Source organism: Bubalus kerabau, chromosome 2 (assembly GCF_029407905.1).
Source record: "Bubalus kerabau isolate K-KA32 ecotype Philippines breed swamp buffalo chromosome 2, PCC_UOA_SB_1v2, whole genome shotgun sequence".
In the NCBI taxonomy this organism is placed as follows: domain Eukaryota; kingdom Metazoa; phylum Chordata; class Mammalia; order Artiodactyla; family Bovidae; genus Bubalus; species Bubalus kerabau.
This window is the reverse complement of record NC_073625.1, coordinates 42,645,007-42,660,038: the sequence shown is the minus strand read 5'-3', so window position 1 is coordinate 42,660,038 and position 15,032 is coordinate 42,645,007. Positions and strand designations below refer to the sequence as shown.

Genomic DNA, 15,032 nt, shown 5'->3' with positions numbered 1-15,032 from the left:
GTTCACGGTTCATGTACTGTTGAAACCTGGCTTGGAGAATTTTGAGAATTACTCTACTAGCGTGTGAGGTGAGTGCAATTGTGCAGTAGTTTGAGCATTCTTTGGCATTTCCTTTCCCTGGGGTTGGAATAAAAACTGACTTTTTCCAGTCCTGTGGCCACTGCTGAGTTTTCCAAATTTGCTGGCATATTGAGAGCAACACTTTCACAGCATCATCTTTTAGGATTTGAAATAGCTCAACTGGAATTCCATAACCTCCACTAGCTTTGTAGTGATGCTTTCTAAGGCCCAATTGACTTCACATTCCAGGATGTCTGGCTCTAGGTGAGTGATCACACCATCATGGTTATCTGGGTCATGAAGACCTTTTCTGTATAGTTCTTCTGTGTATTCTTGCCACCTCTTCTTAATATCTTCTGCTTCTGTTAGGTCCATAACATTTCTGCCCGTAATTGTGCCCAAGTTTGCATGAAATGTTCCTTTGGTATCTCTAATTTTCTTGAAAAATTTTCTTGAAAATTAGTTATATATTATATATACATAATAAGTTTTGTAGTATAATGGATGGGTAATGCTGCTTGCACAGCTGTATTATAATTATTTATACCATATTTTTTCCTTTTTGGTTTTTTAATTGATTACTTTGAACTAAATATTTTCATATACAAAAAATTTTTAAACAACAAATCTCACCTCTCTTAGCTTGCCTTCTCAGACACCTGAAATACCTCCCTAAAGAGTTACTGCTTTTTAAACTTTGCATAATATTTTGCCAATACTTTTCTTAATTATCAGAATATTCTCTCTCTCCATATACACACACTTATATACACAGATGTGTGTGTGTGTGTGTGTGTGTGCACGCGCACATGTGTTCAGTCATGTTCAGTCACTCAGTCTTGTCCAACTTCAACTCCATGGATTACATACCATCAAGTGTCTCTGTCCATGGGATTCTCCAGGCAAGAATACTGGAGTGGGTTGTCATTTCCTTCTCCAGGGAATCTTTCTGACCCAGGGATCCAGAACTAGTCTCCTGCTTGGCGGGCGGACTCTACCACTGAGCCACATGGGAAGCCCAGGGAAACTAGTATCATTATTATTTTCTCCCTTGTATTTTTAAAAAGAGGAATGTGACACACAGGAGGTTAGACAGCTCACTCTAAGTTGCACAGCTGAGTGACAGAGTGAGGGCCTGGGTAGTCTGGCTTCAGAGCCTACATCCTGAACCATTACAACAAATGTTACTTACATGTACTGTTAAAACCTAGAAAGTGAAACACATGTAAGGATTAGTGGTATCTATTTTCTGATCATATAATAGACAACTACATTTTCAGTCAAATAATGTGATTATTTATATATTTGATTGGAGAAGGAAATGGCAACCCACTCCAATACTCTTGCCTGGGAAATCCCATGGACAGAGGAACCTGGCAGGCTACAGTCCCTGGGGTCACAAGAGTCAGACACAACTTAGTGATTAAATCACCACCATATATTTGATGATCACCTGTACAAAATGCTTTTATTAAAAAAAAGTTTTTATTTTATTGCCAATTTATAGCTTGATATAGCACTCTGGAAATAATAGTTTCAAGGATTAATTAAGTTGTTGATTCTACTTTATTTTTAACTGAAGCATAGTTGACATAATGTCATGTTACTTTAGGTGTACAGCACAGTGAGCATAAACTGACTATACATATATATATGTAGTTTATATATATGTGCATATATATAAATATATACATAAGCAGATGCTTGTTGGTTATCTATTTTATGTCAATATATACTGGTACTAGTATATCAGAGAAGGCAGTGGCACCCCACTCCAGTACTCTTGCCTGGAAAATCCCATGGACAGAGGAGCCTGGAAGGCTGCAGTCCATGGGGTTGCTGAGGGTCGGACACGACTGAGCGACTTCGCTTTCACTTTTCACTTTCATGCATTGGAGAAGGCAATGGCAACCCACTCCAGTGTTCTTGCCTGGAGAATCCCAGGGACGGGGAAGCCTGGGGGCTGCCATCTATGGGGATCGCACAGAGTTGGACACGACTGAAGTGATTTAGTAGCATACTAGTACATATACATGTTAATCCCAAACTCCTAATTTATCTGTTCTATCCCCTTTCTCCTTTGGTAACCACAAGTGTGTTTTCTATGAATCTACTTTTTTTTTTTGTAAATAAGTTTATTTGTATCTTTTATTTTTTTTTAGATTCCATGCATAAGTGATATCATATAAAATTTGTCTTTCTCTATCTGGCTTACTTCACTTAGTATGATCTTCTCTATATGATGCCTTTCTTTTGATATATGATATTCTCTCAATTTTTAAAATCCTCAAATCTTACCTTATCTCTCTGTTTTAATTATCTTATAAACTATGGAATATTGCTCTGTCAAAAAATAATAAGTGGCCTTGGACTGGCTCTCTCACGAGGACTGATAGCCATCCACTTTTTCACCACAGCTGAGGCTGTAGCTATTAACCGGCTATCGGGGCTGTTAGCAGAGTACTAATTAGGATTGAATGTGATTCTAACTTATGCTGTATGGTCATCAAACTGAATCATGATGCCTGGAGGAATATTCATTTATAATTGAGAACACTTATATTCGTTAATGTTCAAAGATCCTCAATTTGGGGATGATGCTCCTCTCTCAAGTCTTTATCCTAGTCTTTAAGGCACATGCCTTAGAACTGTTGGGTGTAATTCACAGTCACTTGCTGTTGGGGAGTGTCTGGTATTTGACAGATGTGTTTAGATTCTACCAGAAGCAGGAGCAAGCACAGGTCAGGTGGAAAGGATTCTACCTTGGCACACTTTCTTAAATAATGCAGTCACGTAGAAGTTCAATTAAAGGTCAATTCTAAATCCCCAAATGTCAGGAAGTCTTTAGCAATCTTCTGTTCATTCTAGCTGTCACCTTCATACAGGCTGCAAATACCCTTTGGGAGCATTTCTCATTAAAAAGAGTCAGGACGTCTCCCTCACAGCCATGCTTCCAGCAAGGAGGAATCTTCACTCTGTGTGGATAAGGACACTCCTGTAGGGGCCTCTAGTTACCACAGGACTTTTCAGCATGGTCACTCTCCTTCATCTCACGTGGCAAGGGTGTAGCCCTGCTATGCTGCCTTCACTGTTGGGCTCAAGACACCCTCACCCACCGATTTTATGGTTTTGACATTGGGAAATGCTTTTAATTACCTGCCCCTTTGGCTTCTTGAACAATAAGTACTAGCTGCTTTTTTTCAGCTGCTGAATACCCAACAGTAAGCACTTGGAAGACAAGAGCACACTGCTTCTTTGCTCAAATTCACAAAATAAAATGCAATAAAACAAACTCCCAGCTCTCTAGATTGTTATTTGTCATTTACACATATGTATGCATACATTTATCTTGTCAAAGATTTCAATAAACTCAAAATGTATTAAAGATCAAAACATAAGACCAGAAACTATAAAACTCCTAGAGGAGAACATAGGCAAAACACTCTCCAACATACATCACAGCAGGATCCTCTATGACCCACCTCCCTGAATATTGGAAATAAATGCAAAAATAAACAAATGGGACCTAATTAAAATTAAAAGCTTCTGCACAACAAAGGAAACTCTAAGCAAGGTGAAAAGACAGCCTTCAGAGTGGGAGAAAATAAAAGCAAATGAAGCAACTGACAAACAACTAATCTCAAAAATATACAAGCAACTCCTGCAGCTCAATTCCAGAAAAATACACGACCCAATCAAAAAGTGGGCCAAAGAACTAAATAGACATTTCTCCAAAGAAGACATACAGATGGCTAACAAACACATGAAAAGATGCTCAACATCACTCATTATCAGAGAAATGCAAATCAAAACCACAATGAGGTACCATCTCATGCCAGTCAGAATGGCTGCTATCAAAAAGTCTACAAACAATAAGTGCTGGAGAGGTTGTGGAGAAAAGGGAACCCTCTTACACTGTTGGTGGGAATGCAAACTAGTACACCCACTATGGAGAAAAGTGTGGAGATTCCTTAAAAAACTGGAAATAGAACTGCCTTATGACCCATCAATCCCACTGCTGGGCATACACACCGAGGAAACCAGAATTGAAAGAGACACGTGTACCCCAATGTTCATCGCAGCACGATTTATAATAGCCAGGACATGGAAGCAACCTAGATGTCCATCAGCAGATGAATGGATAAGAAAGCTGTGGTACATATACATAATGGAGTATTACTCAGCCATTAAACAGAATACATTTGAATCAGTTCTAATGAGGTGGATGAAACTGGAGCCTATTATACAGAGTGAAGTAAGCCAGAAAGAAAAACACCAATACAGTATACTAATGCATATATATGGAATTTAGAAAGATGGTAACGATAACCCTGTATGCGAGACGGCAAAAGAGACACAGATGTATAGAACAGTCTTTTGGACTCTGTGGGAGAGGGAGAGGGTGGGATAATTTGGGAGAATGGCATTGAAACATGTATAATATCATATAGGGAACGAGTCGCCAGTCCAGGTTTGATGCACGATACTGGATGCTTGGGGCTGGTGCACTGGGACGACCCAGAGGGATGGTACGCGGAGGGAGGTGGGAGGGGGGTTTGGGATGGGGAACATGTGTACACCTGTGGTGGATTCATGTTGATGTATGGCAAAACCAATACAATATTGTAAAGTAATTAATCTCCAATTAAAATAAATAAATAAATTTATATTTTAAAAAAATTAAAAATAAAATTAAAAAATTTTTTTCAATGAACTCTGTTATCAATGGAGCCAGTAAGATGCTTAAAAAACTGTATCAAAGAAGAATTCAAAGAAAATGTACATATAGATAATTAGCAATACTGAAACAAAACTGCTAATAGATGCAAAAGTCTTCAATATTCACAATTGAATCTCCCCCATGCCAATTTTCTATTTTTTTCTGAAAATAACTTACAAATTCTTTCTTTATACGGGTCCCCTAACAGTAAAATAATCCAAATAAAATAACCACTATTTCTACTTTATTACAGTTCTTTAAAATTTGTTACTTCTTTGGATTTTGAAACTTATGGAAAATATCTAAAGTTTTTAAAATTTAAATAGTTATGTGGGACAATGTTTTATTCTGAATACTTACATTTTCTTAGATTATGGTTTATAATAAGTGGTTTCCTTCAAATAGTAGATCTTTTCGGTGTCAGTAAAAATTGTATGTTTAAGATGCAATTTCCTGGTAATTTTGATCAACTATCAGTGCCAAGGTATTTGCAGGAGAGTATAAAACAATCCTGAAAAGGCTTCTCATGACTATAACTTGAATTCAAGATGAGAACGGGTTCTTTTCAAACTTACTGAAAACGACTTCAAATCAGTCATGGTTTTCGAAATACGTCAGTATATTCAAGGGCTTCCCTGGTGGTTAGATGGTAAAGAATCTGCCTGCAATGCAGGAGATCCAGGTTTGACCTCTGGGTCTTAATAATCCCCTGGAAAAGGGAATTGAACCCACTCCAGTATTCTTGCCTGGAAAATCCCATTGACAGAGAAGCTTGGTGGGCTACAGTCCCATGGGGTTGTGTCGAGTTGGACACGACTGAGTGACTTTCACTCACTCACTCACAGTATATGTAAACAGCAGCTTAGATATATATTTTAAGTTTTATAAATAAGTTGTTTTATATAATAATTTATAAAACATTATTGATATTAGTAAGGTCACCACATCATTTCTGGGGACACATTTCATTTCTTTGTCAAATACACGAAGGATCTAAGCTGAAGATACAAGCAGTACATCCATCACTGCTTTGATTTTGCATAAACGCAAAGGAAGAATTTAATATGCCCATGAGCCTTCTTAAATGTTTATTTCTTGAGTTAAAACGATGTAATTACTGATACAGAGAACATGAAAGGAAGGCTCTACAGTTGAATGGTCTGTGAGTTCCTGTGTGTATCTTTTTTTTTTTTTTTTTTTAATTTTATTTTATTTTTAAACTTTACATAACTGTATTAGATTTGCCAAATATCAAAATGAATCCGCCACAGGTACACATGTGTTCCCCATCCTGAACCCTCCTCCCTCCTCCCTCCCCATTCCATCCCTCTGGGTCGTCCCAGTGCACCAGCCCCAAGCGTGTGTATCTTTTTGCCAGTTAAAACAGATGTGCTTCCCGATAGCTATGCCTTGAGGTTGGAATATAATGAAGATCATTTCTGCTCTTCCTCTTCTGGTCTTGGATCCCCTTCTAATTTGTCTCACTCTCAGTTCTTTACCATTTCTAGCAATAAAGAGCCGACCCATAGATCCTGGGATGCCCCAAGACACATGCTGAGGGCTGGCTGGCTGCCACATTGTCACCTTTAGAACCAAAGTGCATGAGAAGGGAGTTACGTGGACTAAACCTCTGAGAACCTGAAATTGGAAGGCAGCTTGCTGATTTTGTTTTTTGAACTGTGGCAGTGAGAAAGGATTTTTGTTTTGTTTCTTCTGTTTTTGGTGGGAATAAGGAAGAGATAATTTAGTTTTTAAAGATATTGTCATTGGATAAAGATTTTCCTGTGAGTCTAGAACTGTTTGTGAATGTCTAACAGAAGGAAATATCACTGATTTCCCAGAAGATGTTGTAGGACACTTGAGAAAAAGCAGGGCTGAGCTGAGGCTGACAATATAGACGGGCACTTGAGTTTGGTAGCTGTGTCTTGCACCTCCAGCCAATACTTAAGTCAACAGCTGAATATCTGAGGGTCTTGCAAAACCATGAAAATGTAGGTCACCTCAGGTGCATTATATTATTCTTTCTACTTCTGTTTACATTTTGAAATTTTTCAAAATTAAAAAAAAAAGTTTTGAAAGATAGCTATCAATATGCCGCAGACAAAAGTTGTGTTTCTGGGACTTCCCTGGGGGCCCAGGGGTTAAGAATGCCCTTTGCAATGCAGAGGCCTGCTCGGAGAACTAAGATCCCACATGGTGTGGAGGACCTAAGCCTCGAGCCGCAGACTACGGAAGCCCACGCTCTCGAGGACCCGCGTGCCTCCACTGCTGCAGCTGCTGCACCACAGACGCAGAGTCCACGCTCCGCAGAACAGGTGCCACGCGCCCCGCCTAGGATCTGACGCAGGCACAGAACTACAGACGTGTTCCCTAGGACATCCACATGAGACAATGTAGGTGGAACAGTGAGACAGTTTACACAGGCAGCACCCAGAGCGCAGGCCCCGGGTCACCTGCACAGTAGCTACTTCACTACAGCAACTCTCAGCATCCCACAACTCAGGGATGAAGCCAGCTTCCCCAAAGGAACCTTCTTTTCTTCAGAGCAAGCAGTCATAACTCTCAAAGCAAGGTTGTTAGTAGAGTCTCCCCAACTCTGTCAAGATCTCCCTGTGTTCCATTAAAAAACCCACACATTTGTACATGAGGATGCATATAATAAGCTTCGTTGAATCAATGCTGTTGAAATCCATACTCTGTTCTAAATGTTCCCCTTAGTTACAACCATGACAGCTTCCTCCCAGGAAGAGAGAAAATGCCAAGATCTACAAGTACGGACAATTCCATTGCTTGCACGTGATTCTTAATGTCACTCTCCATTTTGCCACCATAATGGCCAGCCAAGCTCTCAAACATTTCCTGCTTGCTAAAAAGAGCTCTAAATACAACTATAACTAAGGAAGTTGCAAATAAGTCCCTATTTTTAAACATTGTTCTCACTTATCACTTTCATTTATATCTGAAACGTAGAGAACGACCGTGGCCCTCTGCGAGAAAGGGGGCTTTATGTGTTCGGATCTTACCTTGGTAAACGGCTTTAAATCCAGGCGAGGCTATGCTGTCATCAGACTGTAGGTGCAGCCACATCTGGTTGCTCATACTCACGATGAGGTCGGGAACACTGGATCCAGTGAGTCTGCAGAGACAAGAAACGCCAAAACCATGGTTTAATGTACCAAATAGCTCCACTTTTACCTTGATGGGGCTGGGTGGGGTGTCCTTCTACTTAAACAGGCAAGCCATATACATATAAGACCCTCCTTCAAAGAATCTATAGCCATTTGTAATTTATATTCATAATCACAATATCACTGACCTTTTACAGTAATGATTCTATATTATAACTGAAAATTTGTATCTTTGACTTTAAAAGTCGACATATGGTGACTGACACTACTGTGTGTCTGGCACTGAAAGTTTCTTTTACTGTTGTTTAGTTGTTCAGTTGTGTCTGACTCTTTGTGACCCCATGGACTGCAGCACACCAGGCCTCCCTGTCTAACATCTCCCAGAGTTGACTCTAACTCATGTCCATTGAGTCGATGATGCTATCTAACCATCTTATCCTCTGTCATCCCCTTCTTCTGCTTTCAATCTGTCCCAGCATCAGGGTCTTTCCAATGAGTCAGCTCTTCACATCAAGTGGTCAAAGTATTGGAGTTTCAGCTCCAGCATCAGTCCTTCCAATGAATATTCAGGATTGATTTCCTTTAAGATTGACTGGTCTGATCTCCTTGCAGTCCAAGGGACTCTTAAGAGTCTTCTTCAACACGACAGTTTGAAAGCATCAGTTCTTCAGTGCTCAGCCTTCTTTATGATCCAACTCTCACATCCGTACATGACTACTGTAAAAACCATAACTTTTACTATATGGACCTTTGTTGGCAAAGTAATGTTGGCTTTTTAACATGCTGTCTAGGTGAGTCATAGCTTTTCTTCCAAGAGACAAATGTCTTTTAATTTCATGGCTGCAGTCACCATCTGCAGTGATTTTGGAGCCTAAGAAAATAAAGTCTGTTACTGTTTCCATTGTTTCTCCATCCATTTGCCTTGAAGTGATGGGCCCAGTTGCCATGATCTTAATTTTTTAAATGTTGAGTTTTAGGGCAGTTTTTTCACTCTCCTCTTTCACTTTTATCAAGAGGTTCTTTAGCTCCTCTTCACTTTCTGCCACATGGGGGGTGTCACTCTGCATATGTGAGGTTATTGTTATTTCTCCTGGCAATCTTGATTCCAGCTTGTGCTTCATCCAGCCCAGCATTTCATGTGATATACTCTGCAAAGAGTCGGACATGACTGAGTGACAAAGCACACACATACACACATAATCTGCATATAAGTTAAATAAGCAGGGTGACAATATACAGCCTTGATGTACTCCTTTCTCAATTTGGAACCAGTCTGTTGCCACATGTCCAGTCTAACTGTTGCTTCTTGACCTGCACACAGGTTTCTCAGGAAACAGGTCAGGTGGTTCGGTATTCCCATCTCTTGAAGAATTTTCCAGTTTGTTGTGATCCACACAGTCAAAGGCTTTACACAGTCAAGGAATCAGAAGTAGATGTTTTCCTGAAATTCTTTTGCTTTTTCTATGATCCAGGGAATGTTGGCAATTTGATTGCTGGTTCCTCTGCCTTTTCTAAATCTAGCTTGAACATCTAGAAGTTCTCGGTTCACGTACTGTTGAGGCCTGACTTGGAAAATTGTGAGCATTACTTTGCTAGCGTGTGAGATAAGTGCAATTGTGCAGTAGTTTGAACATTCTTTTTCATTGGCTTTCTTTGGGATTACAATGAAAACTGACCTTTTCCAGTCCTGTGGCCACTGCTGAGTTTTCCAAATTTGCTGGCATATTGGCTACAGTACATTAACAGCATCATCTTTTAAGAATTTGAAATAACTCAGCTGGAATTCCTCACCTCCACTAGCTTTGTTCATAGTAATGCTTCCTAAGGCACACTTGATTTCACATTCCAGGATGTCTGGCTCTAGGTGAGTGATCACACTATTGTGGTTATGTGGGTCATTAAGATCTCTTTTGTAGAGGCCTTCTGTATATTCTTACCACCTCTTCTTAATATTGTCTGCTTCTGTTAGCTCCATACCATTTCTGTCTTTATTGTGCCCATCTTTGCATGAAATGTTCCCTTGGTATCTCTAATTTTGTTGAAGAGATCTCTAGTCTTTCCCATTTTATTGTTTTCCTCTATTTCTCTGCATTGTTCACTTAGGAAGGCTTTCTTATTTCTTCTTGCTACTCTTTGGAACTCTGCATTCAAATGGGTGTATCTTTCCTTTTCTCCTTTGCCTTTCTCTTCTCTTCTTTTCTCAGCTATTAGTAAGCCCTCCTCAGACAACCACTTTGCCTTTTGCATTTCTTTTTCTTGGTAATGGTTTTGATCACTGCTTCCTGTACAAGTCTCTGGGTGCAGAATTGTCCATGCTCAAATGGGGGCAGCACTGGACAAACTGGCAGGTTTGGTCACCCTCTGTGGTGGACAGAAGTCCCTTCCTGCTGGATGAGGGACAACATCACACCATGAACATGGAAGCCTGTCTAAGCCAAGAAAATTCTGTTCATTCACACAATGCGTGGCTTGCACAGTCTGGAATTTTTATGTACCTTTACCACAAAATGCCTTAAAAATTATACCTGAGGATGGACTCTTCTTGAGCACTAAAGATAAATACCAAGCCATGGAATGACAGGGAGGAAACATGAACACACTAACTAAGTGACAAAAACCCATCTAAAAAGGCTGCATACAGTAGGAGTCCAACTCTAGGACTTTCTGGAAAAGGCAAAACTATGAAGACAGTTAAAAAAAAAATTCAGTCGTTGCCAGGGGGTGGGAAGTGGGAGGGATGAACAGGTTCAGCATGGGGATTTTTTTGGGTAGTAAAGCTACTCTTCATGATACTGCAATAATGAATATATTACAGATACATGATGGATATTGTAAAGATGGCTACACGTCACTGTACATTTGTCCAAACCCACAGGCTTCAGCATTGAGAGTGAATCCTAATGTAAACCATGAAGTTGGGTGATGATGATGTGCCCACAGAGGCTCATCTTTGGTAAAAAAAAAAAAAAAAAAAAATGCAGCACTTCGTGTGGGATCTTAATAATGGTGGGGGTAGGGGGCTGTGCATGTCCACAGACAGTGGTGGTGTGGAAAGCTCTGTACCTCCCTCTTAGTTTTGCTCTGAAAATAAACTGGCTGTAAACAAAGCTAGGGGACACACACACACACAGAGGAACTCAAAGGTGACCACACGTTAGAAGAATACTGACCAGGAGAACAGCACACACAGCTGACAGAATTGGCAAATGCACTGAAGGTCCCTTCTGCGTCTTAACGCCCAGGTCATAGCGAACAGAAGTTTCAGTGAAGCATTCATCGTGTGTTAACAAAACAGTCACACAGCGGCCGCCATCAGCCAGTGAGAGGAAACACTAAATTCATTGACTAAAGTCAACATGCGGACGGAAAAGCACGCGGAAAGGGAACAAGTGTAAGAAAGAAAAAGTCAATTCAGCCCAAACCAACGTCTGCAGAGAGGAAGCTCCGCTGTCAGCAAAGTTGTTTTGGGGGTAGGAGCGCCTGGTCCGCCCCGTGGATCACACCATGGGGGTCAGCACTGCCTTCTCAAGAGCTCGGCTCTTCAGAGGAAGATGGGCAACGGTTATTATACGCACAGGTCCTCAGGGTCACATGGACGAGAGAAGGGTTTCAGCGAGAGATGGGCAGGCGCGGAACAGGTGCTTCTTTCTGAAGATTCACCCGTACATGCTGCTCTATGTGCTTGTTTGAAGACAGAGTTTTTTTCCCTTCCCTGTGCATAGATTTTATTCACATGTAACATACCAAACATGGCAGCGAGCACGGATGTTTGGCATTAAAGTCTGCTCTGACTTAGAAAGCTAAACGATTCTTCCTTCTGTTGTCCAGTCCTTCCAGAAAGTATATTTGTCTAGCCTTTTGCTTTCAATTATTCTATGTACATAAACATCTTACATTTGTCTCTTACAAGCGTCAAATATTTGTTTCATATTTTCTCAATTTTTATTTCATTTACATTATTCTTATCCAGAGATTTTAGACTTTTATTTAGAATATAATTACTAGTAAATGAAAGCTCATATTTCTGGTGTTCTTGCTTTTTTGATTAGCTAATGTTTTTACTGTCTCTTTAACAGCTTGTTTCTTTCCCCCAAAACTACAAAGATACCATTCTGTTGTCTTTTTACTTCTTTTATTTATATTGAGAATACTCCTATCAATCTTATATTTGCCCCTTTGAGAATAAAACTTCATTGCTTATGCTATCTGTAAGATTTCCCCCTGTTTTTCAGCAAATTTATTATAATGTGCCAGGCTGAGGTTTCTCTTGTATTGTGCCAAATGTCTTCTAGAATTTCTTGAGGCTTTATCCTGATGCCTGTTGTTAACATTGGAAAATTCTTTATGATAATGTTTTCAATATTAGTTATGTCCCATTTTCTCTTTCTCTGCTTCAATTTCAATTACACATGTATCTTCTGTACATTTTCTTCTGCCTTAGGTTGAATATTTTCTACTATTCAACCTTCCAGTTCAGGCCATATCTATTGAGTTCTTTATTTCAGATGTTGTATTTTAAAATTCTTAATACCTCCATTTGATTTGTTGTTATGAATTCCAGATTTCTGGAAAATTATTGATCATTTTATTTATATTCTGACATATATAAAACACAATTAATTATCAGAGTCCCTTGGTGACAACTGTACTATTTAGATGTCCTTTTCTTCTTTTATTGTCTGTCTCTTGGTTTTGGATCATTGGAGGCTATTTCCAGACACTTTGATTGAATGCTAGACTTGGTAATAAGCCATTGTAGAAGCTGTGCTTTTATCTTCTTCCTCGGAAAATTTAATTTTCTTCTGGCAGTGAGAGTAACCACCTTGATTCAGTCAGTCTTTGGAAGGACTTCAGGCTTCTTTTCAAGGTTGCTGATTTCTCACTGCTTACCCCCTCTTCTGCCACAATTCAGAGACGACAAGTTTATATATCTACACATGGCATCAACGAGTCACATGAATTTCACCTCTTCCACATTCCTTTCACCATTTTCTGCTTTCTGTCTCTATCTTCTAAGTCTGAGTATCTCCTGTCAACATCATTGAAGTAGCCTCCTAAGTTATCCTCATGGTTCTGGTCCACTTCCACCCCCCGGCCCTGACACTTGATTTAATTTTAAGTGTCTTAAAATGCAATTATCTTGTAGAAAATTTTCACACATTGAAAAGATGTATAATGCCAAATTAATTACTTTAGAAATATCTGAGTGCAAATACTTTGAATTTATTTTATTTCTATACTGGACTTCATTTTAATGCAGTTTTATGTTGGTCTGCAGATGCATATAAAACTAAATAAGCCTGTACACTGCTATACTACAAAGTTCCTTCAATCAAAATTAAATTAAGATGATGTGAATTACTTTAGTTTTAGAATTTAATGCTGATACTTAAGTGATTGCTGTGTTTATGAAAATTATTGTAAATGGCTTGGTACAATCATTTAATTTTAAATTAATTATTTAGCACATTTGCCAATTACTTAACCATTCAGAAAGTATTTTATGTTTTTTTTTTAATTTTACAAAATTATTTTCTAATTATTTAAAACAAAGTACTTCCCTTTTTATTCCTCTTTTTCTCCCCCAGAAGTATTTTAGTTTGCTAGTACCGACAGAAATATATGTTTAAAATAAAGAAGCAAATATTATTACCCTCTGCAACTGTTTGTTGAAAACAGGATTTTTTTTTTTCTTTAAGCAATTTATAATTGAAAAGTAAAATAAATGCTAGCTTTGGTAAAATACTTTAACAGCCATCACAACACATAAGCTATAACTTTTCTTTAAAACAGCTTTATTTTATCCAAAATTGACCTTCTAGTATATATAATGTATATATATACATTATATATATATATATATAATTTAATTAAACTTAAAAATAAGATTATTCTAACTAACCACCAGGATATTCAACTTCTTTATTAGGAAACTATATTAAAATTGTCTTTTGGGAAAAAAGCCATCATATTGGAGATGTCTGGCTGTCGACCACCCTTTCCTTCCATCTCGGAATTCTTAACCTGTTGCTCCAGTCATATTGGTATTTTTAACAATTCTCTAAAAATATCAGCACTTCTAGGCCTCCAGGATTTTGGTAAATATTGAAATCACTGCCCAGAGTGCCTATGCTCCCTGGATAGGAACCAGGAGTTCTTATAGACTTTGAAGAGTCTCACTTCACATTTGTTAACTCCCTTAGGTGAGGCAGGTATTTTTTTTTTTTTTTCCTTCTCCAGGTCATTGTAGAATAGTACACTGCAGACACTTCACAAATGTATCACAGGCATCTATTAATACTTCCTCTTTCTCCTTCCAAATTCTAAACTTTGAGTGCAAGTTTATGTCACCTGACCTTTTTAACCCCCAGACTCTTGCACATAAAATGCACCATTGCTTTAAATAACTGCATACATGAAAAATATATAAATGAATCCCTATTAAAATTTATTAAATATCTTCATATTTAAATTTCATAGGAATATCTCCCACTAATGATTTAAATCTTCATTTGATCTTGGCATACCAAGGACTTGGCATCTGAGGTTCTGCTGAAGCTGTGCCTTTAATTTACCCTGTGATTTTAGCTACATTATCTTACATCTATGTCAGTTTCTTCATCCGGGAAATGATTGTATGAAATTATCTTAGAGGGGTCTTTTAGAACTAAACTTTTCTTGTCTCCTTGATAGAGTTCAGCCCTGGTGGAGCCATGGTGACCTCAGTAGTCTGACATGCCCCTGTGCAACAGGATCAGTACTGACCTGAAAGACTTAAGTCAGAGAAACCAGAAGTTTCTTTGAATATCAGTCCCAGCATATTGAATCATTAACCCAAAAGGAAGAAAATGACTTCTGATTGTGTGTTTGTTCCTTTCCTACAACCAGGGTGCACCGCTATCAAGAGAACGGCTAAATTCTTTCACATGAAAAGGAGTCATTGTTCTTTTAGCTTCACTGATGGTTCAGATGGTAAACAATATGTCTGCAACGTGGGAGACCTGGGTTCCATCCCTGGGTCGGGAAGATCCCCTGGAAAAGGGAATGATGACCCACTGCAGCATTCTTGCCTGGAGAATTCCATGGCCAGAGAAACCTGGGCCCTGGCGGACTACAATCCATAA

General features: G+C 38.9%; 1 protein-coding gene across 1 annotated transcript in view; it reads right to left on the bottom strand.

Moving 5' to 3' along the window:
* Nucleotides 1–15,032, bottom strand: part of CSMD1 (CUB and Sushi multiple domains 1) — a 1,679,419-nt gene that overhangs the window by 459,662 nt on the left and 1,204,725 nt on the right. Inside the window, exon 11 of the mRNA XM_055567572.1 lies at nucleotides 7,804–7,916. Within this exon, the coding sequence (XP_055423547.1) occupies nucleotides 7,804–7,916 (113 nt within the window). The remainder of the gene's footprint in view (nucleotides 1–7,803; nucleotides 7,917–15,032) is intronic.